The sequence below is a fragment of the Prionailurus bengalensis genome, chromosome X, assembly GCF_016509475.1.
Source record: "Prionailurus bengalensis isolate Pbe53 chromosome X, Fcat_Pben_1.1_paternal_pri, whole genome shotgun sequence".
NCBI lineage: Eukaryota > Metazoa > Chordata > Mammalia > Carnivora > Felidae > Prionailurus > Prionailurus bengalensis.
In genome coordinates, this window is record NC_057361.1 from 59,233,663 (window position 1) to 59,261,646 (window position 27,984).

Below are 27,984 nucleotides of genomic sequence, written 5' to 3' on the forward strand. Positions count from 1 at the left end.
CCAACTCACCAGCGCCACCCAGCCCCTGGGCCTCCCCCCGCCCCCCCCCCCCCCCCCCCCCGGCTCTGGTCAGGTGTGTGTGTGTGTGTGTGTGTGTGTGTGTGTTGGGGGCCAGGAGGGGTGCTGTTTTAGGATGCTAGGACTGGTCCACTCATAGCTTTATATCCCAGTAAGTGGAGAACTAATGCTATTTTTCAAGATGGCTAATCCTTTTATCTCCCTCCCAACAACTGCCATCCACAAATGCGTAGGACTCTAGGTAGGTCCCTTGAGCCTCACTGGGCCTTCGTTTCCTCATCTAAGGGTCACAGGGCTTCAGGCTAGGGTTGATTCAGGCAAGGTGCCTGGTAAATGATGCCTATTGAGTACTCATCTATGTTTGCTCAATAATGCAGAGACACAATCTTTACACACCCTTTATATTTTTATTGAGGAGAAAGCTTTAGCATACAGAATGATTTATCTTCACAACACAGTAATGCAACAATAACACAATAACAATAACACATTTGTCTCAAATGGGTTTCCTCCCGAGTCTCTGGGAATCCTTGGGCTGCCTTCATACCCCCCCTCCGCATGCATTTCCCCACCCCCGCCCCCACCCCGCTTTCAACCCAAGAAAGCACCCAAAGCCCATAGTTCCTCTTACAGCTCTTGTGACTGTTACATCACAACAAATATTGAAGATCTGGGAAAAGGGGGAGGGAAAGAGGGTCAAGGGGAAGCCCAAGCCCCCTGCCACCAGAGGGCTAGAAACCAGCTCACTGCTCATCCGCTGTTTTCCCGGTGGAGACTACAAGGCTCAGGGTGAGAAGCACCATGGGAACAGGCAGGGCCTGTGCTGAGGGGTCCCTGGAGGTTGGGGTGCAAGGCACCTGTCCTTTGCACTTCTCACTCAGGGACATGGGCAGCAGGGCCAGCGTGTCGACTGTCAGCAAACAGGGTCCACAGCCTAGAAGAATAGCAGTTCCCCTTCTGGAACTCTCTCCTGAGGAAATAGCTGAAAAACAGACAAAATTTTCTTTACAAGGTTGTTGACTCCCATACTGGTGGGAATGGAGAAAACCAGGCAACTGAAATGTCCAACAAATCAGGAGAATGCTTAAATAAATTATTCAGTATGCATGACTGCATCGGTGGCAGCCATTTTAAATCCTGCTGATCAAGAGCTTACAGGATGATCTCAGCTTTGAAGAGACAGAGTGAGAACACGCTAGAAAGAAAGGCAACAAAGTGTTAATAGTACTTGCATCTGTGTGGTCGGGTCCTGAATGTTTGGGGGTGTTTGTCCTTATAGTTTTCTCTATTTTCCATATTTTTCTATAATGATTATCTATTATTTTTCTCCTTGGAGAAGGAGGGAGCCTTTTTAAGAGGTAGCAACAGGTTATAGGAACCCGGCTCCACTGATTCCCAGGCTAAGAAGTGGGTTATAAACAAAAGGGCTTCTTACCTCCCAGTGATGAATAGAGACCTCACCAGAAACCAGCCAGAGGACTGGGTTTCTCTGTGACTCCTCTTCCTCCAGCTCCTTCCTCTTGCCTCCAGGCTCAAAATCCTAAGGCTGGGCTGAGGTTATCTGTCAGACTCCGGTGAGGAACAGAGGCAGAGTTCACTATGTTTTCTTCCCTCTGGCCACAGACACTGTGGCTACATGTGCCCAGCTGCCAGACACTAGGCAGGAGGCTCAGTGTTGGGGGCAGTTCAGGCCAGCAGCAGGTCTGGCTGGCATTCTGTGGCCAGAGTGACATAGTATGTACTTTTTCACTGCAGAAGCAGTGTCTTCTAGACCCAAGACAAGCAGCAAGACCCTTTATGAGGGCACCTAGGTTGGTACCCAGAAGTCCCAGGGATTACTAGGAGACAGTCACACTCTTAAGCCTCATTGTCTAATGGAGGTCCAGCACCAGGCCATGGCTGCCCCCTCCCCATATAAGAAACATGAGGACATCCCAGCTTAAGGCTGCAGTGCGTGCAGTCTCTGTAAACAGAACCTTCCTCTCTCCTCTCAAAACTAAGGAATCCTTTAGGTCGAAATTAAAGAGCAGGCCTTGGGCCCTCTCTCTTTTAGCAGTCCAGAAAAGAAAGGCCAATTAGGCCTCCTCTGGAATCTCAAGGAAGGCAAGTCTCCTGCAAAGACCTTTGGCTGGGGACTGCAGTCCAAGGCCTGGTCAGGGAAAGAGACCACTGTCCCTAAGGAAAGAGTCATTCCTTACAATGTCAAACTGACTTGCTGCTGCTTCCTTCTTCTCCTCCTCCCCCTCCTTCTCCTCCTCCCCCTCCTTCTCCTCCTCCCCGTCCTCCACCTTTTAGGCAATGTCAAGAAAAGGGTTAGAGCCTGTAACATCGGACTCTAATGGCTGGGGACGCCCGGGAAGGCAGTGTGGTAAGAGGAGAGGGTCCCAGATTTGGCAAGCTGGTCCAAGAGCCCTGCCACAGTAGTCTATGTGGAGGAGGAACGAGCTTGCTCAGTCAGTCAAGAACAAATCTCAGCCAAGTTGTCCATCTGATGTGTGGCTTTGTGTGCGCACACTGGGCTAGATGTAGAGTTCTCTTCGGGGCCCTTCTGCTGGAGGTGTGGCTTGAAGCAAGTGTCGGTTTCTAGGTACATCTCTTGATACCATCCTGCTCTCCGTTGATTATATCTAGTAAGTGGCCTCGGTGGCTTTAGGAGTTCAGTGTAGCCTGTCCTTTTGCTCATTGGTGTGGGGGCAGATCAGTGAGGCATTGGGTGAAGTCCTGGTGATCCAGTCAGAGGATAAAACCATAGAACGCAGGGTGAATAAACGCAGGAGAGGTGAGGGTTAGGAACAACTAGAGGGGAAATACAAGAGGGTGACCAGTTAGTTCTTTTATGGGAACAGGCCCAGAAACCTGCTCTCTAACTTGTGGCAAGCCTGAGCAGAGTGCACACCAAGAGGACAGCTATCGCTGATCCCTTCTTTCCCAGGTGGCCTTGGTTGGATGCGCGGCACTTGCTGGTCAGGGCTGCAAGATGATCTGGCGTTCTAGAAGTCTTCTTCGGGCTCTGCAGGTCTGGAACTCCCTCAAGTACTGGTCAGCAAAAGGGGCAGGTGTGGCAGCGATAGCAGGGGCAGGGGACGCAGTAGAAGGGTGTGTTCTGCTTGGCCAGCTCGCCCCAGCACTCACACGCGAATTCGGCCACGTGCCGCCCGGTGGCCCCCCTGTCTCGGAGTGAGGCGGAATAGCACCGGGGGACGTCTTCGAATCTGGCGTTGCCCCAAGCGACCTGCGCGGCGAATCAGTGGCGGCGAACTGTAGAATGGTGAATTAGTACCCGGCAGGCCCTCCAGAAGTGGGACTCGGTTTTGGTTCCTCCGCCTGCTGGGCTGTATGATGGGAGGCGATGCATCCAGGAAATTTTCATGATAGTAGCCAGTAGTTTGGGATGAAGCGTGGGCAACGGTCGGCTCCATCTCCATCAGCTCGTCGAGGTCATCATCTTGGGTCTCATCCTCTGACTCTTGCTCCTGTTCTGGCTCTTGCTCTGGCTCCTGCTCTGGCTCCTGGCCCCCATCTGCACCTGCCTCCCCACCCTTATTCTCATCTTCATCCTCGCTCCTCTTGAATATGTTCACCTCCACACCCACATCCACCTCCTCATCCTCATCGTCCTCTTCCTCCACTTCCTGTTTCTGCTTCATCTCCTCCAGCTGCTTCTTCCTCATCTCTTCCTCCTTCTTCCTCTTCTCCTCCTCTTCCTTCGCCTCCTGCTGAATACCTCTCACGTGCCTTCGCTGGTCCCTGTCGTAAAGCTTGCGCCTGCGTGCCTCTTCATCTTCGTCACTGTAGTACTCTTCTTCATCACTGTCGTCGATATTAGGGTCCTTAGCAAAAGGGAAGAAGATGTTGCGAACCCCAGGGAGAGGGATTGGCTTGGGGACACGCACTTTTCTTTCTATCTCCACACATTCGAGAATCAGCTCATCCAGGTCGGCCATTTCGGTTGACCATAAGAGCTCCTTGCGGAAGAATTCTGACAGGCCTTTAAGGAATTGGTTTTGAAGGCGGCAGTCATCCCAAGACAAGAATTGGGCCAGGAACTGAAAAGCATCCGCATAGCTGCCTAGAGTACAATCCCCCTGCTTGAGCTTGCGGATGGCCTTTTTAGCCACACTTGGGGGGATGGGTCCGCAGAATTCCTTACGGATCTCATCCAGGAAGCGTGGGAAGTTGGCACGCAGGGGGCTTCCTTCCCGGGTGACTGAGATGGCCCAGTCCTTGGCTTCACCAGTGAAAAAGGAGATCAGAAAGGCCACCCGCTCGGCGCCCCCGGGGAAATGATCCTCATGGTCAGCTATGAAGGTCTCTAGCCGCATCAGGAATTCGGCCAGATAGACCGGGTCGCCCGAGAAGGGCTCTAACTCAGGCCGCTCCAGCGGCGGCAGAGGAGGCTGTGCGGGCTGCTCCTTCGATGGGGGCGGGGGCAGCGCCGGCGGGGGCGGGATGGGCAGCGGGGGAGGGTCGACGGGCGCGTCGGAGGTACCGCAATCCTGGATCACGCTAATCAGCAGTTCGTCCGAGGCATACTCGGGCTCCGCGCGAGGGGGAGGCCAGCACAAGAAAGGCAGCTCTCCCTCGGGAACTGCGTCGATCTCGCTGAGCGGGAACTCAAAGTTCTCCTCGGCCAGGACGGGCACCACCGGCACTGGCCAGCGGATGTAGCTCGAGACGTTGCCCCGCAAGGAATTAACCTCGGCTAGGGCTCTTCCGAGCTGAAGGCCTAAATTGGCATTCTCCCCGCGAAGGGCATTTAATTCTTCTCGCAGGGCCACGTTCGCCATGCGCAGGCTGTTTAGATTTCCTGCGGCCTCGGACATTAGGATTAGCTCCGGGGCCCTGAGTCTGAGGGCGGGGATGAGGGTGGGGGTGGGGAGCTGGAGGCCGCGAGGGGAGGCTGAAATGCGGCGGTGGGGTGCGGGGGGAGGGGACCGAAGTGCCGCGGCGGGGCGCGGGAGAGGCCGAGCCACACCCACTGGGGCGAGCACGGAGGACGGGCGCTCCGGGCGGAGTGCCCAGTGGCTCGGCCCGGGGCGCTTTACCTCGTCCCAGGGATCGGAGAGGGCGGGCGGCGGCGGTAGCCGGGAAGACGCGGGCGGCAGGCGGCAGGCGGCGGCGGCACGGGCAGAGGTCGGTGGAGCGAGAGGGAGCTGCCTGCGGCAGGATCTGTCGAGGAAAAATCTTGCGGCTGGCGAGTCCCCGCATTTTAAGCGCAGCCTCGCTCCGCCCCCCCACCCCCGACAGGGCGGGTCTTGGGGAACCGCGGGCGCCCACTGGCCACCGCGCGCCGCCCCCCCCCTCCCGCCCTCAGCTGCGCCTCTCACTGACTCTCTCCTTCCCTAGCTGCAGCTAACTCGGGTCGGGAAAATGCGACAGCGACTGCCCACTCGAGGTCGTCATGGCGACAGCCAGTGAACGTGTTCCTCTCCTCGGGCAGGCCCCCGAGTGTAGAGGAGCTGCTTCGAGAGGCGCAGCTCAATCTCCAGAGCCTGTTGCAAGGTACTGAGAGGGAGGGGGGCTGCGGCCGGAGCCCACAGGCGAGATGCGCAGCGGCTGGTGGGAGGCGAAGAAGAAAGAGGACAGGGACCAGCTAGAGAAAAAGAACAGTTTAAAACCCACTGAAAAACAAAACATAAATTTCCCATCTCTTTACCTTCCAGACTAATAATTTCTATGGCTGTTTACTCGCACCCACCCCCCCGCCCCTTTATTTTGCAGTTCAAGAGTACGGGGGGGGGCGGGGGGGGGGAGACAGAGGCAGAAGCAGGGCAATGGGCAAGCCATTTACCAAGAGAGCTGGGTGAGAGACTCCCCCTGCGTGGCCTTACAAACCTTCTAGACCCTCTCTTGCCACATCACCCATGTCTTTGGAATCCTCGCACCCAAAGACAATGGAGGCATCTGCAGGGTCTCCCTCTCAGGACTTCGCTCACTCTGCTCTTGTCTTAACCTTGTCCGTGTGGCTCCTGGGTAGCTAGCTACTGCCTCATCAAAGGAAGCCCAGTACACAGCACCCAGATCTCTCCTCGTCCCCAAATCCCAGCCTGGCATCTTTGGAGTATACAGATGAGTACCCTGTACACCAAGCTGGGTCCACATGACCCAGAAAAACAGCCCAGTTGTAGTACCAGAGCAGTCAGATTGCATGCACCAGGTAGAGTGAGAAAACACAGACTTTGAAATCAGACAGACCTAGAATCACATTTGAATCCCATGACTAACCAGCTGTGAGACACTATGCAGATTACCCAACCTCCCTGAGTTTCAGATCAATCCGTCGTCTTTCAAATCAGATTCCAATTACCCACATGACAAAGTTTTGTGAGAAGTAAAAATGGTATGTAACCTGCTTGGCAAGAGTATCTTGCAGCTGAAGAGACCCTGATAAGATGCATCGTCAACTCCCAGTACGTGTCCTGTGGAACGCAGGGCATGGCTGGGAACGATACTAAAGTTACCATAAAAGAAAAGACTGTACAGTCCGTGATAAGACTTTGCAATATGAAAACCATACTCGTTTATCAGAGGGATTTAGCTAATGTGAGTGGCAAAAGGATTAAACCTCAGTGCTATGCGAGAGGCTACTGGGGCATTACAATCTCTGGATGGAGGTTACAAGGGACATGCGTATGTCAAAATTCACTGAGCTGCGCACTTAAGATTTGCGTTCCTTACTGTAGGTAAGTTCTATCTCCATGAAATAATACAAATAAAACCTCAGTTGTAGTCGCAAGCTCCATGCCTATGCCAGGAACTCACTGTCCCACTTGGGCTTTTTTCCAAACCTAGAAGCCCTTCCTCGCTCTCCCAACCCCCAATCCTCACACTTTATTCAAAGCTCTCTTCTTGCCTCACCCAAAAACCCCTTTAACGCTCTGCACTTTGCATCCTTCCCTGCATGAGCACTCGTGCCAGCTGCCTTACGCCATCCACCTCAAGAGGTCTTGTATAGTTCTGAGCTGCTTTTTCTCTCATTTGTCCCTTCATTTACTCATTCATCTACTAGTCCTGGGTGTAGAGTTTGTCCACATAACCAGACTGACTGTCTCAACATAAAGAATGTTATCTCTTCATACCCTTGCCTTTCTAGAAGCACCTGGCACAGAGCTGGATCTCCAGGAGGGGCTCAGTAGACATTTGTTGAGTGAATGTTACTTGTGTAAAGAAGCCTTATCGGCTCTCATTTATCCACACCAACAAAGGTTAACTTGTAAGGGGACTAGAAAACAGCAGCTGGGCCACCCAACTGGACTACAGCCCAAACCCCCACCTCCCTGCCAGGGCAGCAGTGACCTTAGAGAAGCAAGGTTCTGAGGGACACCATGAGCCTTGTGTTCAGATAAGAGAGGAGCTATCATGCAGAAAAGGAGTCCATGTGCTTTATGTTGCCACCATGGGCAGATTTAGGATGGGTGGGTAGAAATATAGAGGGAGGTATATTTCACCTCAAGATAAGGAAGAGCTTTCCTGACACACCTGACAGCCCCAACTGTTCTTGGATGGAATGAGCTGCCTTGGGAGGAAGGCTGCCCTCCCTTCTCTGCAGGAGCATGTGGAGGCTGAAGAAGCAACTGGAAGGGCTGCTTAGGAAGAACTCTGAGCCCACAGTGGGGTGTTGGACCAGAGAACTTTTGAGGCCCCTCCTGAGTCCAAGTTTCTGGGAGTCTTAAAGTCTGTTCAAATGTGCATAGAGCCCCACCTGTTGGTTCTTTGCTCTCACGTTCCTCCTTTACTCATCGAATTCATCACTTAAATGAAGCCCATCCAAATCCTGTGCATCCTTCTTACTCGCTGACAATGCCCCTCGACTTCTCCTGCCTTCTATGTCACTACCTCTGCTTTCCCTCTGCTTCAACTAAGCCCCTCTTGACCTGACACCACCCACAGTGGGACCAAGGTGCAGGGAACCAGGCCCTTGGAGGCTCAAATAAGAGTTCTTGACATCCAAGGGAGCACTCCACATTGGACTTTCCAATGCAGATGTCTTCGTGATTCATGCAGGTCCTTTCCCTGGTAGGGCTGCAGAAAACCTGAAGAAGTGCAGGGTTTCAGAGAGGGGACCCTGCAGCCTAAAATGGCAAAAGGTGTCTGCTTTCTGGACCTCTCTTCTAGGTTGAGCACCTAAGGTGGGGGCCATCAAGACACAGGCTTGGTCTCAGAACTGGCACAACTCCATTTCATTGACTCTCTTTTCTCCTTGGCGCTCACAGTCCTGGGAAGTAGGACTTTTTCCATTTCTGAATCCAGAGGCTCAGAAGCCGGAAAATATCCTAGAGAAGCAATGCAAGTCAGGCCTGGCAGCTAGAGCAGGAGCCCCAGCTCTCATGGTCCCTTCCCAGCCCAGTGCTTGGCCATGGCCCCCTAGAGTGTGTATCCACTGTGCTATTTTTCAGAAGAATATGAGGAACAGTACTCGGAGGCCAGACTCCTGGGGCAGACCTTCCGCTCTGCTGATGAGGCCCCTGAGCCCACCCTTAGCCCAAGGCCCCAGGCTGGCAGGCGTCTGGAGTTTGTATTGATGGTGAGTTGCCTCTTCCCCCACCTGTGAGAGCCAGCATACAGAGCTCTCTCTGCACTCATTGACAGGGGTCCTCAAGCAGTTTACGTTACCCATCAGGAGCTGCCACTCACCTCTGCCCACCAGCAGAGCTATCCGGAGGCCCTGCTGAGATGGGCTGTACACAGCAGGTGTCTGGCCTGGTAGCCTGTCCACACTTTCCTGCCTCCTAGATGAAGCCTCCGACCACCCTACCTAGACAGCCATCCCATGGCATGGCTCATCTCGTCGGGAGCACACCCTTCCCATCACCTTCTTTCCCAACAGCCTACAAAACGGCAGCTGAGCGAGGATGAGACTACCACCCAGGGTGTGAGGGCCCCTGAGGCCTCCCTGAGCCTGTCTACCACAACCGACAAGCAAGCTGCGTGGAATAGCCCCTTCCCTCTGCCCATCCTAGAGGAGAAACGGTGGCCTCAACCTTGCTCCACGCACTCTGACATTGTGCCCATCAATATCTCTGGTAGAGTTGCTTAGTATCGCTTCCATTTGCTTCCCTCCATGCCAACTACAGACCATCCTCTCCAAATGCACTGGGTGCCAGGGGAGGGAGCGAGACTTTCTTTGCTAGTGGCTCACCCTGCACTGTCAAGGTCATGGCTCTCGCCGAGGAACAGAGGCATGCAGAAGAGGGGGCTCTGGCTGCTCTTTCTTCACTCTCTACTGGCACTGCCATACTAACTGACCCCATCTGGTAGCAAACAAATCTGTCTTAACAGAAAACCCTAAAACATTGTGAACTTGTGTGCTCTTTGGTTACATCTATGGAAATTTCAAGTTTGTGAGTTCAGTTTGGTTTGGGGAAAGAAAAATTCTTGTGCCAGAAGCCAGATTTGTAGTGCACAGATAGGAGCCAGAGTGGAAGTGCAAGGTCAGTAGTGCTGGTGGTAAAAGGGAGGATCATACCTGGAACACAGAGCAAGGGCCTTGTGATACTTTCAGTAGACATCCGGTCTTCTAGTGAGGTGGGCCTCTTCAACCCACGTGGCAAGTGTTTGAAAATGGAAGTAATAGAAAGAGACCAAGGCAAATGAGGCTCAGCTGGCTGTGACTTTGGGGACATGTCACACCCTATACCATGCCAATCATTAATTCATGCTCCACACTCCACCAGCTGTAAGTGGAAGAGGAGGAGGGTCAGTCATTTCAGAAGAAGGTAGGGCCAGTGACTGGATGAAATGAAGACCTCCTGACTTAAAGGGACCAGAGGCACCCTGTGAGCCAGCACTAGCCAGTGGTATGCTGGGAAAATCTGATAAAGACAATGAGGACAGGTCTGGCCACATGTGGCAACGTTCCCTAGATATGGGGCCATTCAGAGCCCCTGGCATCCTCTCAGGAAATTAGAGGCAGGAAATAGAGGTTAGAGCCTAGGGAAACGTACCAAGAGGAGTGCGGGCTGAGAAGAGAAACTCACAGAGTAAAGGTGGGCACTTTGTTTTTAAACTTCCACCTTACTCTCAATGAGGCCAGCCCTGATTTTGCCTGCAGAGCAACTTGGTGGGGTCAGTGGGGAGTGGGGACACATGTAGCCATGGGGCTGAGAGGAGAGGGTTTGGTTAGTCAGCTGCTGAAGGAGAGGCAGTGGGGGGAGCAGCGGGTGTCACCCCACCCCTGCCCTAGCAATTCCCCTGGAGCAAAGACTGTCCCAGTGTTTTAAGAGAAATAGATATCAATCACTACCCAGAGATGAATGTTGATAAAATGTGATCAGATGACTGGAGGACAGGCTATCAGGCTGCTTCCTGGATGCTGGGGGGCAGCAGGGTAGCCTCTTGGAGGCACTGTCCTTACTGGCCCATACAAAGACTTTCTTTGAGAAAAGATTACAATCAAGCAACATCTAGTCTCAACCTGTCTCTCTACACCAGTGATTCTCACCCCAGGCTGTACCTCTGAATAATCAATCACCTGGGGGGTTCAAGAAAATGCTTCTACTTGGGCCCTACAGCCAGAGATTTAAGTGTTCTTGATGGGGTTCAGGTATTAGAGTTTCAAAAGCTGCTCAGTTGATTTTCACACATAGTCACGGCTGAAAACCATGGCCCTCAGCCACCTAAGACTCACCAGTGACCCTGAGTACGACCCTACGAAAGCCAACATGTACGCCTTGGGGCTGTGGGTATCCAGAGCCAGATTGGGAGGGAGGAGGATGAAGGGCCACCTGCCTGGACTCTATTCATGCTCATTGCTCCTGCCATCATCCCTTCTCTCCACCTCAGACCACTGTACTGTAAACAGAAACCAGGATGCACCCAAGTGTCTTTATTTTGCCTACAGGGCAGCAGTTTGATAAACATGCAAGTTTGCGACACTCGTTGTTTAACACAGAGACAGCCGTGAACCCCAAATCCACCCTGAGGCGGAGGCGGACCATTATTGGATTCTCTAACTTTTCCCAGCGAGACCAAGGTGACCCCACCACAGCTGATGCCCCAGAACCTTCCCCTTGTTCATTGCCACCAGTCCTGCCACCCAGGGATAATTCAGAGTGTGGGGTGGTGGGGGTGGGGAGGGAGGACAGTTGGATGACTTAAAAGAAGCCAATGTGGTAATTAAGGACAACCAAGGGCCTTTTGTCAAGGTCATCAACTGAATATGGAGCGCAGGTCTCCCAGGCTAATAAGTTCACTATGTTATTGTTTCCCATTCTAAATGGAATATAGCCAAATGTGTCAGATTTAGGCAAATAGATAAAAGAGGGAATCATCACTAAAAGCACCATCCTAACAGAGCCACTACTGCTGCTAAACGGAAGCCATCCAAAAAGCACAGACCAGAGAGATGGATGTGAGTCCTGGCCTCTCCACTTATTAACCATGAGGCCTTGCCCAACTTACATAACCTCTCTGAGCCTCAGCACCTTTATCTGGAAGTTGGGGCTAATAATACCAACCTGTGAGAATTGTCATGCATATTAGAGTTATTACATATATTCACCTACCATGGTACATAGTAGGTGTTGAACAAATGGTGGCTGCTGTTATAAATTATTATACTACTACTAGTAGTAATAATTGTTCTATATGAGAAAAATCTTTGGGGATTTTGGACATGTGAATAGTTTCCTCACATGCGTAGGTCATCTGAAATCTCTCATGTTGCAAAGCTAAAAAGTGACAGGTGCCAAAAATGTAACCAGACTCTGAACTTTCCAGCTGTGGCATACTCCAGATTCATTGCTGGGGCTGAAAGTCACACAGTGCTGTCCTTTATCAGTTCAAAAGCCTGTGCTCTAATCTCAGGAGAGGTGAGCACTGAGGTCTGTGATGGTTCATGAGCCTGGGGTGAAAGCTCGGGAAAAACCCAAGGTAGTCCCACCTGCCGCTTCAGCTCTAAAAGGAATAATCAAAGCTGGCAAGTCTTTGGCAGCCTCCTGGACAATTCAAGGGCAGGCACCCTGTGACTCACCGTGTGGTGATGGGCAAGGACCCAACTTCCCCAGCATCCTTATTTATGGAAAGGAAGAACCAAGGCATCCTGACCAAGCTGTTGGCAAATGCTTCTTGGCAAAAAACTTGGTGCTCCTGTCTCAAGACAGCTGCTGGGGGATCCCTGGCTGCATTGCTAACTTTCTGTGTTTACCTTCTCCAGGTCACAGCAATAGCCCAGCAGGCAGTGTGGCCTGCTCCACCACCTCAGACATCAGGCTCAGTCATTCGGTCCCAGAAGGTGTCCATGGAAGAGTTGCAGTTGGTCAGGAAGTTCATTTCCCAAATCTCCCCTCACTGGTACTGAGGAGTCCTTTGAGTGATCCAGAAGAAACTCTCCAGGTGCGTGGTGGCGCACACCCTCCTAGCATGGAGAGCATAGGAATGGTGTATAGCATCCCCAGTTCTTGCAATGGACCAACCGAATCGACATTCTCTGCTTCCTGGAAGGGAGATACTTTTACCTACATGACTCCAAGTGCCACCAGTCAGAGTACTCAAGTCAGTGAAAATGGAAAAAATCCTTCCTCTGGGAATGTTTGGGTGTCTCTGCACACACTGCCACCTCTAGTTCCTAAGGAAGCTGCTACCTTCTTTGTTACTTGTGATAACCCAGCAGGATGCAGTGGGTCAGTTGGCTACTCTGAGCACCCTGCTCAACGAAGGCAGGCAGTGGAACGACCCTCCAAGATTGGCCTTCTCACTAGTGTTACCTCAAGGATGGAGACAGGCCCAGGTGGGGCCAGCAGGTTCCGGGAGCGGTCACTGTCTGTGCCCACAGACTCAGGCACCGCAGAGGTGGACTATGATGAGGAACGGAAGACTGGTGAAGCCTGTGCCCTGCCTCATGCCAGTACAAGTTCTGAGGGCAGTAACAGTGCTGACAACATTGCGTCCCTTCGTGTCCAACAGGAGACCCAGCACAGAAGACAGAGATCCAAGAGTATCTCGCTCAGGAAGGCCAAAAAGAAGCCTTCCCCACCAATGCGCAGTGTCTCACTGGTCAAAGATGAGCCAGTCCTCTTGCCAGAAGGTGGGTCAGCCCTACCCAAGGACCAGAGGCCCAGGAGCCTTTGCCTCTCCTTGGAACACCAAGGACATCACTCATCCCAGCAGGATGCTCAGGGTCACCCAGCTGTGCCGACCTTCAAAGATCCAGAAGGCACACAATTCTCCCACCACTGGTATCTTACTGACTGGAAGTCTGGTGACACCTACCAATCCTTGTCCGGCTCCAGCACTGCCACGGGCACCACAGTCATTGAGTGCACCCAAGTTCAGGGCAGCTCAGAGTCTCTTGCCTCCCCTTCCACGTCCAGAGCCACGACACCTTCCCAGCTCTCCATTGAGGTGGAGGCCAGGGAAGTATCCTCCCCAGGAAGGCCTGCTGGGCTGATGTCACCCTCCAGTGGATACTCCAGCCAGTCAGAGACACCAACACCCACCGTCTCCATGTCCTTGACCCTGGGCCACTTGCCCCCTCCAAGTGGCAGTGTCCGGGTGCGTCCAGTGGTACCTGAGAGGAAGTCATCACTACCCCCGACATCACCAATGGAGAAAATGTCCAAGTCACGGCTGTCGTTTGACCTACCACTGACCTCGTCAACCAACCTGGATCTGTCTGGGATGAGTATCTCCATCCGAAGCAAAACCAAGGTGAGCCGGCATCACTCAGATACAAATTTTGGGGCCAAGCTGGCCCAGAAAACGAGCCCCAACCAGCCAGTTATGCCCATGGTTACTCAGTCTGACCTACGTTCCATTCGCCTGAGGTCAGTCAGCAAGTCTGAACCAGAAGATGACATTGAGAGCCCTGATTATACTGAGGAAGCAGGAGCAGAAGTCTTCACCTTGCCAGAGAGAAAGATAAAACCTCCCATAGCTGAGAAGCCCCCCGTGGCCCGAAGGCCTCCAAGCTTGGTCCACAAGCCACCATCTGTCCCCGAGGAGTACCCGCTAACTTCGCTTACCTTGGCTATGACCCCCAAGAGCTCCATTCAACACACGAGGCCACTCCCTCCAGACGTCTACACAGTGGTGCAGAAACCAAAGTCCTCCAGCCCTGAGGGCAGAAGCCCAGGGGAGTCAACAGCAGCCTCAACTCTTGTTTTCACACCTTTTGCTAGTTCCTCTGGTGCTTTCTTCTCAGGAACACAGCAACCTCCCCAGGGAGGTATGGAGGATGGAGGCCCCAAAGTGAGAGCCCTGCCTGAAAGAATTAGCCTCCAGATCCAGGAAGAAGCAGAGAAAAAGAAAGGCAAGATACCACCCCCTGTCCCAAAAAAGCCCAGTGTGCTGTACCTGCCTCTCACATCACCCACAGCTCAAATGGAGGTGTATGGAACCGAACCAAGGCTGTCTCTCAGCCCCATCATCACCCTTCAGGAAGAAGCCAGCTGTCTCCCCACCAGTGACCAACTGCAGTCACCTGGTACAAGGATGACTTCAACACCGGAGGCTGAAGGTGAAAGGGAGGCAAGTCCTCTAGGTTAGTAAACTCTTTGCTGCCTTTTCTTTTGAATCCCAGGAAAGATAAGGGTAAGGATGGAGTGCCAGAGACAGAAGCAAATGCCCCCAAATAATGATCCTGAGTCCAGGATAACCAGGTCAGTAGGAGGCATCTCTTGAGGGTTTGGGTTATTCTAAACAGGCCTCACTGCCCTTGGGATTAGGAATGACCCAGGGGTGGATCTACAAGATCCAGCTTGGGCCAATCTCACCTGGAACCCCTGATACTGACATACTAAAATCAAACTAGTTCTTAGCACCCTAGGACCTTAGTAGCCCATCTACCTAGTCAGGCACGCATCCCCTGCCCTAGGAACTATCTCTCTACCTCCCGGTATAGCACTTTTCGCTAGCCACATGGATTTTAGTTTCATGCATGGGACTCAGTACCCTCCCAGGCTGAGTTCAAATGCTATGGAAGGCTTGCAAGCTTCTGAAACAATGGAATATGTTTCTAGCAGCAGCCTTTCTTAGTGCTTTCTGGAAGAAAGGGAACTCACTTTCTTGGATGCTTTGAGGCTAGCTCTTCCTGGAACAATAAGACTAAACTAGATAATGTTCCTCATAATTTTTCGGGTCTTTTTTGCATGTGTCTTTTTTTGTTTTAATTGTGGCAAAAATACACATAACATAAAATTTATCATCCTAATCATTTTTAATGTACAGTTCAGCAGTGCTCAATACATTCACAAGGCAGTACAACTATGACCTCCCACCATCCACCTCCAGAGCTCTCTTCATCTTGCAAAACTGACGTCTGTATCCATTGAACAAGAACTCACCATTGTCCCCTCACCCCCATATGCTGGCAACCACTCTTCCATTTTCTGTCTCTATGAATTTGACTCTTCCAGGGACCTCATGTAAGTGGAATCATACAGCATTGGTCTTTTGGTGACTATCTTATTTCACTTAACCTATTGTCCTCCAGATCCATCCATGTTTTTCATCCTTTTTTTTTTGTACCTTTAACACCAAACATCAAAATCTTACGACCTTCCTTAGGCCAAATTTGGACTTCCAACATAAGTTAAATCATAGTGGCTAAAACAAGCAAACAAATCACAGCCACAGGTAATTTTTAGAAGATGCATCATCAAACTCCACAGGCTCCCTCTGAGATTCAGATAGGTCCCACTCCCACCTACTGGTTGAGTCATTGCTTTAGATGAGTCTCTGCTTTTTGATTTTTAAAAATACTGCATTCAAAACAAGAGAATGCTCAGGCAACCTGTTGTGTAATGGAAAAGGTGTGAGAACACAGGGACCCATGCTGATCTTCACCACTCACTCCACCTTGGCCAAAACACTAACCTTCTGAACATTGTGTTCCTCTGCAAAACAGAGACATTAAGAGTCTCTGCCCTGCAGCCCTCCCAGAGTTGCTTTGAACATCAAATGAAATACCACAGGAGAATGTGCTTTGTCCTAACTATTGTGGTCGAAGTATTTAATTCCTTCTGGTTCTTATGCCTAGGGAGTTCTACAGAAGCAAGCACTGAAGAAAAAAGTGTAATCAGTGATAAAACAGCCGAATGGATTGCTGAAGAGGACGATGACGTGTTTGTGGCTTCACGCACAACTGAAGATTTGTTTACTGTGATACACAGGTGTAGACCAGTTTTCTTAATTCCTATTGTAATTGTCTACCCTTCTTATACCAAAAGAAAATCTGCTACCTCTAAGCAGCCATTAGAATTGCAACTGGAGCCTAAGTTCAGATACCCACATATGTGAACGCAGCCCTCAGCCTTGCATATGCAATTCACTGACATCTTTGGGTGAAGTGGAGGAGGGGCAGGGAAGGGAAGACCAGGTGCCGAGTGAGAGGCCCCTCGTCTCCTAGCAACCGCAGGCCTATTGTGGCTCCATCTGCTCTCTCACAGCTCTGTCTACAGACGGAGACATTTAACCCTTCACAGAATTCCTTGTACCAAAAACATCTTATCAAGAAGTGAAATGGGGCAACAAGCCAAGCATCAAAGCAGGAACTTAGGCAAAGTGGGACAAGACCGGGCACCAGTTATTGGACAGGGTTTCAAAGCAAGGACTTGGTGATGAGAAAAAAATAGAAAGAGCCCAGTCATTAGAGCTGGAGCACCAGTTCAGAACAGGATCAGCTCTCAGACTGTCTTGATTCAGAGTCACTGAGCTCCTGGCCTAGACTCCTTAAATGCTTCCTTGGTCCCAGAACCTAGGCAGAACTGAGCCTGCAGGCACAGGCCAAGCGACTCCAGCTGGAGGCATTGAAAGGGGTATAGAGAGAGGAAGCCAGACAAGGGACTCTGAGGACTTAACAGAGAGAGAGAGAGAAAGCTGGTAAGTACAACTGCTTGCAAGGCTGCTGCATGGTAGCCCCCACATCATGCCACTGGCATTCATGAAATTATACAAAGCATTTAAGAAATATCTGCCACGTAAATTCACTTAAAGCAAACTTTTTCTTATTTAGGTCCAAAAGAAAGCTGCTTGGCTGGAAAGAGCCTGGTGAGGCCTTTGCTGGCAGCAGCAGACCAAGCTCCCATTCACCAATAAAGAACACAGCTGATTCTCCAATCAGTGAGTCAGCTGCTTCTGCGGGGTCAAGTGGCAGTGCCAACCTAGATGCTGGCAGAAACGATGATTTCAAGGCCTTGCTACAGAAGAAGGGAAGCAAGACAACTCCAAGGTCCCGCCCCTCAGCAGCCGAACTGCTGAAGACCACTAACCCACTGGCTCGGAGAATTATTGCACAATTTTCAAAAGACTGTGAAACTACCGATGACCCTAGTACCTAAGTCCCGAGTTCAGTTAACAGGGTTTAGTTACTAAACTTGAGTAGACAAAGGGGAAGAGAAAGGGTTTTAAAAAGTAATCATGGACATAACAGAAGAGCCTACATTTCTTTTACATTAACTCACACTCTGGACAGCAGGAGACAGGTCACTTTATCTAGAACTAAATCATCAGGCACTTTAATCATCTTCAGACCTTTTACATTTTCATACTTACAATCTTGCCATTACCCAATTACCGATTTTCTCATCTTCCCCCAGTGTTGTGCCCTGAGAAGAAATTCTCAGATGCAAGGGCACATGTACCATCTTTTCAATCAATGGCCAGGCTGCTCCATCCCTGACTCCTGTCACTGAGGGGCACAGTGTGAGAGTGGATTGGGGACTGCCAAAACTGGGGATCAGGGTGCCATTGCTGATTATTCACTTTCCTGGCAAGGCCTTGATGGCCCTGTGTGGAGAAACAAAAAGACTCTGGTGCCTCTCCATCCACACTTAAATTCCCCCCACCAGAGAGGTTTGTGGCTGTGCACTTATTTCAGCATGGGGTTGATTGGATGGCTTTTGTCATTCAAAATATGAATGTGAGTCTGTCTTGAAATTCATGCCTTTTTCAGTTTGATTGTCTATGCGGAGATCAGGGTGATGACATTCAATAATCATGTAGACTACCCCCCCCCGCCCCCACCAACTAGGAAAAGTCAGGACTGGGTTGCTTTGGATGAATCAAGTTCAGCCAACAAATGAGGCAGCCATTTGTTCACTCAGATCTATCCAAGGTAACTTGTACATTGCGCCTTGAAATTCTTCAAGTGTCTGTCAACAATGATAGCTAGAATCAGTGCCCAGCTCATGCTGCATTCTAAGAACTCTTGTTTCATTTGCATATAACCTTCATTACAGGAAGTAATTAGCTGAAGGAACAGCATCATCAAAGGCTCAAGGAGGAGAGAAAGTAAGTGTAACTTGTCCACCTCCATTCAGTTTAGATTGTGGTTTGTGGTTCCTTTTGTTTTTGTTTAAAGGAAGTCTTACTCTGTTCCCAAACCAAGAATGTATGGACTAAAAAGAATATATCCAAAACCTAAAAGGCAGCCTTGCAAGTGGCTGTGGCCCATAACACACACACAAAAAGGGCTACTTTTTGCCATTAATGTTCCACTGTGTGACTGACTTTACATTAACTATGTTGGGGGAGAGTGTAGGAACTCGGGGGAAATGAGATGCTGACGGACCCCCCAGAGCAATCATTGTGACTGCCCCCCACACAAGCTTATAGGCACTAACTATTCTTGTCAGTTCAATTTTCTAAGCAGAGCAAGAAAAGTAATTCATTTGATTTTCATGTGTCTGGTTTTGGGGAGGTTGGGGGAGAAAAACAGTCAACGCATTGAACAAAAACTGGCTGACCAATAATGGAGGGTTAATGGTCCACATTCCTGAGAAGGGAAAAGAAAAGTCAAATGCAATTGTAGCCTGATTCCTGGACCCCTTCCTCCTTCACTGCCACCCCCCCAACCCAACAGATTCATTGGCCAACATCCTGGATGATGCAGAAACTGCCCCAGAGACAAGCAGATCTTGATTTTGATAGGTCACATCGCTCACCAATGAGAAGCAAGCTCTTAGCTCCACTACCCACACTCCTGCAGACAGAGCAGCTGAAAAACTACACTGAGAGCTGAGAAGACTTGGGCCTCTCATTCAGAGGTCTTAAGCCTAGGCCCTTGGTTGGTACAGGTCTGAATTCTAGACTTCTAAGTGCAGGCCAGGCTCATCAACTTCTTTGCAATCAGCACTGCCCCCTAACTTAGAGGCCACTTAAAATAATAAACAGTGAGAACCCAGTTGCTTTTGAAAGCATTCAAACTATTTGGTTTGAAGGTCCAGATCAAATTTCAGGGGTTTTGCCTGAAATAAAATAGATTCATTCCTGGCCTGAATTTATATCTGAATGCCACACTTGTCTGCCCCAGACTCAGAATTCCAAAAGACAAACATTTTTCCTCTGCAGGGAAATGAAGGGGTGTTCATGCTTTGGCCTAACAAAAGTGAAAGGCTGCCAGGGCCTTCTCATTGGGAACCACTTTGAACAGCTGAGCTCTGAAGCCAAATGAGAGACTCATATAGTACAGGATGTGTTACTTCTACTGCTTTTTCTGGAAGCTTCTTGTTTGCTACTTCTAGTGGGTTTCACCTTTCTGTCCCTGGGTGGTTTTCCCAAAAGATTCTAAAGCTGAATGCCCAGACACTTTTATGTTTTGCTGTTACCTTGAGTCTTGCTTTCCTCTACAATAGTCTGTATACCTGGAATTTTTGTAACATCTTCTGCATCATTACTATGGCCTTCAAATACCCAGTGGTGTTTCCATTAGCACAAGAGGATTTGGGGCAGAGATTTTATGGTCAGAGGTAACATTGAGGGCAAGAAATATTCCTTTAATATTTTGCAACAGGTGGACCTAATCCCAGGCAAACAACCAAACTGTAGAATTTGTTAGTCACTGATGACTATAACACCAAACATCTTTCCTACTCCTAACCCTCAACCTCTCTCGTCCCCATGATTATAACACCAACTCTCCCACCGAGGCACACAGCACAATGTTTGCTGCCCTCTGTACCGACTCTGTTAAGACCAGAGAAGAGAGGCTGACAGCCCCTCCATGTAGGCTTTCAGAGACCTAGTACCACCATGGTTACTAGTGCAAATAATAATGATCACAATTTTTGAGCATGGAATACAGAAGGGGTTCAAGTAAAATGAAGTTTGCCACAGGACGTCAGCTTCCAATTCAAGTTGTTTCTATCCTTTTGTTTGCTCTGATTCCAACCGATAGCCACAGGTAGCTCTGCTGGACTAACCTCAGTGTAGTCATGAGTAGAGGGAGTCATCCCCAGGAGAGGTCAATGGGTAGCAAAGAGTGATTTACTCTTGGTGGGTATTCATTACGTATTTGTGGTTCAAATGTCGAGTAGAGAGCAAGCCATTCTTGATAGAGCAGGAAGCCTCGCTGGTATCTCCTCTCCTTTGTCTGCCTCATCTCTCACCTAAGCCTCCCACCTGGCCCCAACTTGTCCCTCAGCCCTGACTCCTGTGAACTGCATCCCTAACCTACAGCTTACCCTTTAAGGAGGCAAGACCACAAACAGCGAAATAGTTCGTGTTAGCCTAATGACCTCAAATAGACCAATTGGTCTGAAGGCATCACCTTGAATGTGCAAAGACTATAGAAGATTCTATAAAGGCTTACAACAAGCATTTCACTGGACATCCATTTTAAATCTCTAGACAACACGGATCAGATTGTGATCCTGCAGTACCTATCTGAGCAGATGTGTCCGTGCACCTGCCCTCTTCCTGATAAACAAACTATTCCTTTAAAAATTGAGTTTGTGGCCAGTGCTCTTGTTCCTCACCAGTGCAGCCTTCCATCATCACCAAGTCTGTAACACAGTAGTAGGCTTTCACTTTAATTTGATTTTCCAGGGCCAGGACTAGAGTGAGGTGAACGAAGCGCCCACTCTCAGGGCCGCACAAGTGCCTTACCCTCGTCTCAGCCCTGCGCTTTGCACTCTATGAATATCAGTTTATCTTCTTCCTGTGAATAAGTGTGGTTCCTCTGATAAATCCCTGTTGTTGCACCAAATGTTTTATTGCCATCTCTTTTTTCCATTGCTATAAGCCTTTGTATGCCTATACATCTAAGAATAGACAATATTATCAGAAAACATGGTTGATTTCTAAGCAACCTGCTCCAAGTGGCAAGTTAGCACCCATTTTCAGTAGGGATGCAGACGGAGACAGCCCTTCAGCACAATAGTGAATAGGCTGGAGGTCTGCCATTGGGATGGATCTTCATTCTCCTCTTTCTGCTCCATTTTCACCAGACCTTGCTTCCCAGCCCCAACTCTCCTGAGTGCCTCCTAGTTCTCTTTACTAAGAAAAACATGCTCTCAGGAAAGGGATAAAGTCCTTTAACATCATAAGGCTTAATGCTACCTTTTTTGAGGGTCGCTTGCATTATAACAGGGGAAAAGCCTTAAGCCAAAGGAATTGAAGTTCTGCCTGTAGAATTCTAGGCCTTGATTAGCTGCAAAGTGTATTTTTCACCACAGAAAGGCCAAATTCCCTGAAAGCTAACTCCAGAACATACAAAATACCTTAATCTCCTGGAATTATTGTATTCAATTGCTGGTGGTTGATTAAATAGTCCTGATACCCCATGCTGTTCTATTGGACAAGGGACCAAGGGACCACATCTACCAAGAGACTCTCAGAAATGGCTACTGAAAGCCATTGAGAAGGCCAAGATCATATTGTACATTAACATTTTACACAAATGGAATTAATACTAGTCATTTTAGTAAAAGAACACAAGGACTTAGAGTTTGTGAAAATGTGTCCTGTTTGTGAAAGGTGAAACTGTCTGATCAATGTCTGATCCATATTGGTCTCTTGGTGGTGGTGGTAATTATTAAACTTGCTAGAGGTACAACTTTACTAAACACAAGCCTCTGCTTCCCCTGCCCTTATTTATGTTTTGTGCTATCACTTCAGCTTGGTGTGAGAGAGACCAGATCTATACCAGAGCATCCAGTCCCTCCAAAGTCTTTGCTCGTATTTTAGCTATAAGTCACCAAGGTATTAGGGATTTAAAACGACAAGAGTGGGAAGAGCTGCCTTAGTCAAAGAGCAGCAAAAATGAAAATTTAAACAATGACATGGAATAAAGTTTTAGAATATTCTGACACAGATTTATATAGGAATATGGCAGTAAACAGTTATAGCCAAATATTTGAGGTGCTTTTCATAAGTTTAGCAAAAATTAATTTGCATAAGTAATGGATTGTGTGAAGTAGGAATATACATTTGTTCAGTAAAAGCCCAAAATCAAAGCCAGTGGTTCTCAAAGTGTCATCCCAGAAACAGCAGCAGCAGCAGCCCTGGAGTGTGTGTGTGTGTGTGTGTGTGTGTGTGTGTTCCAGTGATGTTACTTCTCCAAGCCCCTGAATCACTATAGCCACAACTGTTCAAATGATTTCAAACTTTCCCACCATTTCTGCTGTCATCACAGTGATTGGTCTCTGGCCAAGTGATGTATATTGTCGTGTTGGTCAGGTATACATTTGTTTGGTGTTAAGAAATTACCAGATTGAATCAACTACTCACTTAACCTGCAAAACTCTTGATTTGACTTAGCCAGCATGTCTGGCCCGTTTTGGATTTAATTTTTTTGAATTCACAAATAGGAAAAAAGGAAAAAAGTGTTATGTTTGGTATTGCCAACCCTTAAATACCTATCTTCACCAAGGTGGCTCTTCTCTAGGAGGGCTCTGATTTTAAGATTTTGCCTACATAGTAGAATTTGAGATCAACAAATACACCAACAAAATCTGAACTGGAACAACCAATTAACCCCCCTCAGCTTCTTTTCAATGCCAAGCTTTATAGAAACTTATTCCTTATGTGGTGTTCCGCTTTTTTTTAATGTCCAATTTTACCAAATGTTATGCATGCAAATGCAACATTGTGCTCACTGTATAAGTCACCCCAAACTCATTTTCTCCTCCATATGTGTGGTGGTAAAGAAATATCAATATGTATGTTCTTACCTCTCCTGATCAAATCTGTAAATTACAAATCTTTTCATTAATTTTTAAATGAGATATATTTACTCTGGCTAGTAGTTACAATTTTATTCTTTTTATGATATTTCATCGCTACTCTTTTCTACTGACTCCAAAACTTACTTTGGGGAATATTTTTTATTTCTAGGTTGTTGTATTTATCTTATTTCTATATTTATCTGTAGCCATGGAATGTTAGGAGTGAAAGGGACCAACCTCTCATTTTACACATGAGGCCCAGAAAGGTCAAATAACTTACACAAGGTCACACACACAGTAGCAGGGCCTGGCCTCAGTTCCAGATCTCCTGCCTCTGGGGCCAGTGTTTTTTTCATTTAAAGGGCTGCATTTATAGAAGACCCACAGCTGGCTTCTACATTTATGACACATGGATTTCCCAGGTATTTCAACAAACTAATATATTTGCTTTAAGGGAAACTGCTCAAGATTTCTTTAAGTTGAATCCAAGGACAAATCTGATTTTCAATTTAGAAACATTCATTTCCCCTCAAAATTCAGTATATGTTCCCTACTTTGTATATATTTTCCCTAAAAGAAGTTTGAAAAATGAATTTTTATAGATCAAATTCCACCTTTTAGTAGAGAAGCTTCTTTTCTAAGGGAATCATCTGGTGACTTCTTTTGAAAAACAAAGACTCCTCTTCTCAATGTCCCCCAATGTCTACTTTATTTTTAGTCTCAACTTTTGTAATTGGTGTTTATTTAAAGTAGGACAAACCAATATAGGCTTTCCTAGAATCTACTTTATCCTTCCCTTCTTAAACTTTATGAGATATCAGACTGTTACATGCTCATGAGATATTTAGTTGTATTCTAGAAACTTCACCTAGCTTGATGTTATGTCAATCCCTGGGCTCAAACTTTATCTCCATCTTATCAAAAAATAACAAAATTCCCTAATCACCTCTGTGCTCTGCATGCATTCTCTTTTCTGGAACATTCTTTGCCTAGTGTGACTCTTCTCTTTAGCTATTCTTGGGCTTCCTTCCATGGTCCGTGCATACCTTATTATTCCGTGGAATTGAAGGCAGTGTCCCTTTAGGGTTATGCTAGTTACATGGAGTGGTAGTTCCAGTTATTTCCATTGTTCCCTTGTTTCCACTGGACCTCCTCTGGTTTCTATGTTCAGGAATGCTCATAGATTGATGGGATCTAGACCAGGGGTTGACAAACTTTTTTTGTAAAGGGCCAGATAGTAACTAGTTTAGGTTGGGGGGGTGCACATGTGGTCTCTGTAGCATATTCTTATTCGCTGTTGTTTCTTTGTCTTACAATACTTTAAGAATGTAGACACCATTCCTAGCTCTTGGGCCATATAAAGCCCCAGGCTGGATTTGTCATGCTTGTCATAGTTTACTGACCCCTGGTCCAGACAATGTTCTGTAACAGGCATTTCTGTGACGGGCCCCATGTGATAACTGGGTTGTATACTGGGTGATATGGCTCACTGCCCTCCTATCTACTTCACTGTCAGACCAGTCTGCACAGAAGTGGGTGCAGAGGGGCTGCATATGCCAACCCATTATTCTTTGATAGGGTACTCATCATTGACTCTCTCACTCACTACCTTGGTGTAGAAATCCTCATTCTTTTCTCCAGACCTCCTGTCCTGGTTATCCAATGTGCCTCTTATTCCTTGAGTTTGAGGTAAACTGAGCGGGAAGAATGGATTTCTGAGTTTTCTTATTTCTTTTGTCCCTATATTGGTCTCCCGAACTTTCGCTGGGGACCCTGGCCCTGGGCCATCTGGCCTGACCTGCCCTATATTGCCGTCACAAGTTTAGGGCTGTCTCTGGAAAGTCTGTTGGCCCAGGCCATGAGATGCCAGTTTGGTCTGCAATTTCCTAGGGAAATCACCAGCACTCTTGATTCCCATAGTTGGTTTTGAAACCCAGAATGTCCATGTGTCCATTTTCTATAATGTAATTTGGATCTGTTCTAGACTTACTCCAGCAAGAAAACCAATGAGGTATAGAAGGTATTCTGTGCCCACAGTGTTTTCCTGTCTAAACCCCCTGCCTCCTTGGCCCCCCAGGCCCCAGGATGGACTCCCTGAGATGCCCTGTGCAGCACCACAACCAGCAAGCATTCAGCATACCACCACCTCCTGTTTTCTGAACCTTTAAAAGGATCCCTAGGGGTACCTGGCTGGCTCAGTCAGTAGAGCATACAACTCTTGATCTCAAGGTTTGAGTTCAAGCACCATGTTGGGCTAGACCTCACCTAAAAAAAAAGAAAAAAGAAAAAGAATTCCTTAAATATTCCTCAAACCCTACATCTTGCTGCCATCTCTACCTCTCATGCTACCTGGAAGTCTAAAGCTCAGATTCACATTTCACATTTTTCTCATGTAAGCATTGAGAGATATGAGTGAAGAAGGTGTGTGCCTGTGTGTGTGAGCCTGGTTTCTCCAATGGAACTGTGAAGGCCCCATTGACTACTGTATATGTCTCTCTTCCTTCTCTCTCCCTCTCTCCCTCTCTCCTTCTCTCTCTCTCTCTCTCCCTCTCTCTCCCCTCCTCTCTCTCTCACACACACATATGCACACACACATGCACGCGCGCGCAAACACACACACACACACACACACACACACACACACTCCATCTAGTGTTTCATCAGTTCTCTGGTCCAGATGTAGGTCTGATGGGGCTGGTCAAGAAGGGGATGAGGCATCATCCTGAGGAATTTCCCTTTTCTTGTTTTTTGAAACTTTCTTTCTACTGGTTTGTGCTGGCTTCTCTCAGGAAGCCATTTGAAGAAACTCTCTGCGACAATTGGGAACAAGCTGACATATAAAGAGCAAGGACTTTAATTTGATATGAACTCAGTCACTCAGACATACCTCCCAGGCTGCAGTTTTTCCTATCTAAGCAAATTGCTTCTTAGGACCTTTAAGCTTCCTTTCTGTCATTTGAGCCCAGGGATCTACCCACGTATTGAAAACTAAATCTTAAAAAGTCAGAGGCATGAGTAACTTTCAGGATTTTCCTATTTGAAAATATCTATGAAGCAGTTTCTTTCTGCCTTTGCTTTAAAATTTCCAGACTTAGGAAGGGAACCAGGTTTATGCCTTGGACTCTAAGGCAACAAAAGACCTACACTTGCAAAAAGCAAAATGAGGAAGGAGGACTGGCTAGTCCTACTATGCATAGTCAGGAGACAGACTTTTTTGTTTCATTAGCACTTACCAATCAGTGCTTACTGAGTGCCAACAATGCACTTAAGAAAAAATAAAGGAGACAGGAATTTACAGACCAATATCCTAAACTAGAAGGCAGAGATAAGGCAATTCCCCCAGTGATAAGAAAGTGTCCCTGGATAAAAATTTCAAGAAGCAGCAGAAATTAGGAGAGACCATAATCCCAGGCTTTTTAGAATTCCAACACAAAATGGAAGGAAGCCCCCTCTGTGGGGTGATATTACAAAGGGTTTTTCTTTTCTTTATTTTCTTTCTTTCTTCTTTTTTTATTCAAGCATTCCATACTGGCTTGCTACCAGCAATTGAACTGTATTCTTTATATAGCTAGAGCTGTTTGTGTCTTCTCGAAATAAACTGTTTCTGTTAAAATCATTTTCTGTTTCACCCTCTGGTTTTCATTGTAGCAGTGATGCCTTTATTCAGACACTAAGCCCAGTTCATGAGCATGTGTTACCAGCCATGCAAGTGTGGGGCACACACACATGGGGTTTGATTCTCACAAACCCCTGAGAGCCCAAAGCCTATATGCAGGACACAGTGTCTTGCAGAAACCTGGCCCACAGAATGGTGAACCTAAGGGACATGGTCAGGTAATTCGTGTTCAAGGACTTTGTCTCAGGGATTTGAATATGACTGCTTATTGGAAGCAACAAGGGACCGCAGAGGAGGCGGGGCTCTGGTGAAGTGGGCAGCAGTTGCCAGGCTCCTGAGAGGAGGAGGTTGCTGTAGCAACTGTGCTCAGGGCATGCACTCCCTCTTTGTTCTCTGGCTCAATGAAGCCATCCAGCAGGGCAGACCAGAGTGAGTCTGGGCTGGGCGCAAAAAAACAGACCAGATGTGGCCCATATCACTTCCATCCCTCAAAAAGGGTCTGATCCCACCATGCAGGTAGTGATAACTATATTTAAGGGTCAACTCTCATCCAAAAGGAGTTTCGTTCTCTATTCCCAACTGGCCCAAGCATGTAAGGCTGAGGCCCTTGCAGCCAGCATCCTTGTCTTCCCAGGCCCTACATTAGCTCATGTCCTCTGATAATACCAGGTTGTTCTTCCAAAAAGACACAACAGAAATGGAAACAACCTAGAAAACTCACAAGGGAAGGGAGAGGGGCCAAGGCGACTCTCATACAATAGCAGGTGTTAAGATTTAAGATAAAGGTCAGATAAAGGCTGGCTCAAGGTGGACCTCATGGCAAGCAGTACCTCAGTGGGACCTTGTGGTGCAGAGTTTAATGGTCACTCTGGCAGGGTCACAGCCTCCTTGTTCTACCATACCACAAGTTGGAGAAGCTTTTAGGGACTGGCCCACACTGATGAGACCCACAAAAGACATGTCAAAGGCAGGGTCTGGTATATTAATTAACCAAAGAGAGAATATGCCTTTAAAACACAGGTCATAGGGGCACTCAGCTGGCTCAGTCACTGGAGCATGCAACTCTTGATCTCGGGATTGTTGAGTTCAAGCCCCAGGTTGAGTGTAGAGATTACTTAAAAAATAAAATACAATCTTGAAAAAATACAAAAAACCAAAGCATAGGTCATAAACAGGATGCCTGCAGGCTGAATTGAGCTCATACACACTGTGTGGAGTACAAACACTGTCTGGAGTTGTTTTTCAATTTTTAAAAATTTAGGTGGGCACAATCTCTGCAGTTAACTAGTTCCTCATCTGTCCCTGTTATATTAAACCCAAACAGCTTCGTTCATGTATATTACCTGCTATGCCCCTGAAGGCATTTGAGCCTGTGAACCCTGCATCAAGGTGAAGTTGTGGGTTGAGTTCCCCCAGGAAGCACTCTGGGGTGGAGTTTGGTGAGCAAGATGTTTATTAGGGAATGCC

General features: G+C 48.1%; 2 protein-coding genes across 2 annotated transcripts; one reads left to right on the top strand and one right to left on the bottom strand.

The window, feature by feature from the left end:
- Window positions 1-405: 405 nt before the first annotated feature.
- RTL5 (retrotransposon Gag like 5) lies at window positions 406-4,855 on the bottom strand. The gene is made up of 2 exons (XM_043569847.1): window positions 1,454-4,855; window positions 406-1,000 (listed from the first exon to the last, which is right to left on the bottom strand). The coding sequence occupies exon 1, from the start codon at window positions 4,839-4,841 to the stop codon at window positions 3,147-3,149; it is 1,695 nt and encodes a 564-aa protein (XP_043425782.1). The 5' UTR covers window positions 4,842-4,855; the 3' UTR covers window positions 406-1,000; window positions 1,454-3,146.
- Window positions 4,856-5,352: 497 nt separating this feature from the next.
- Window positions 5,353-26,517, top strand: NHSL2 (NHS like 2). The gene is made up of 7 exons (XM_043569846.1): window positions 5,353-5,520; window positions 8,415-8,542; window positions 8,846-9,041; window positions 10,859-10,990; window positions 12,173-14,497; window positions 15,995-16,127; window positions 16,970-26,517. The coding sequence occupies exons 2-7, from the start codon at window positions 8,540-8,542 to the stop codon at window positions 17,292-17,294; spliced, it is 3,114 nt and encodes a 1,037-aa protein (XP_043425781.1). The 5' UTR covers window positions 5,353-5,520; window positions 8,415-8,539; the 3' UTR covers window positions 17,295-26,517.
- The last annotated feature ends 1,467 nt before the right edge of the window (window positions 26,518-27,984 follow it).

Bases quoted from the DNA above. Each gene is read 5' to 3' on its own strand.
- RTL5 (XM_043569847.1), bottom strand. From the start codon at position 4,841: ATGTCCGAGGCCGCAGGAAATCTAAACAGCCTGCGCATGGCGAACGTG.
- NHSL2 (XM_043569846.1), top strand. The intron at 14,498-15,994 runs GTTAGTAAACTC...TCTTATGCCTAG, and splicing joins AAGGGAGGCAAGTCCTCTAG to GGAGTTCTACAGAAGCAAGC. The intron at 16,128-16,969 runs GTGTAGACCAGT...TTTCTTATTTAG, and splicing joins TTGTTTACTGTGATACACAG to GTCCAAAAGAAAGCTGCTTG.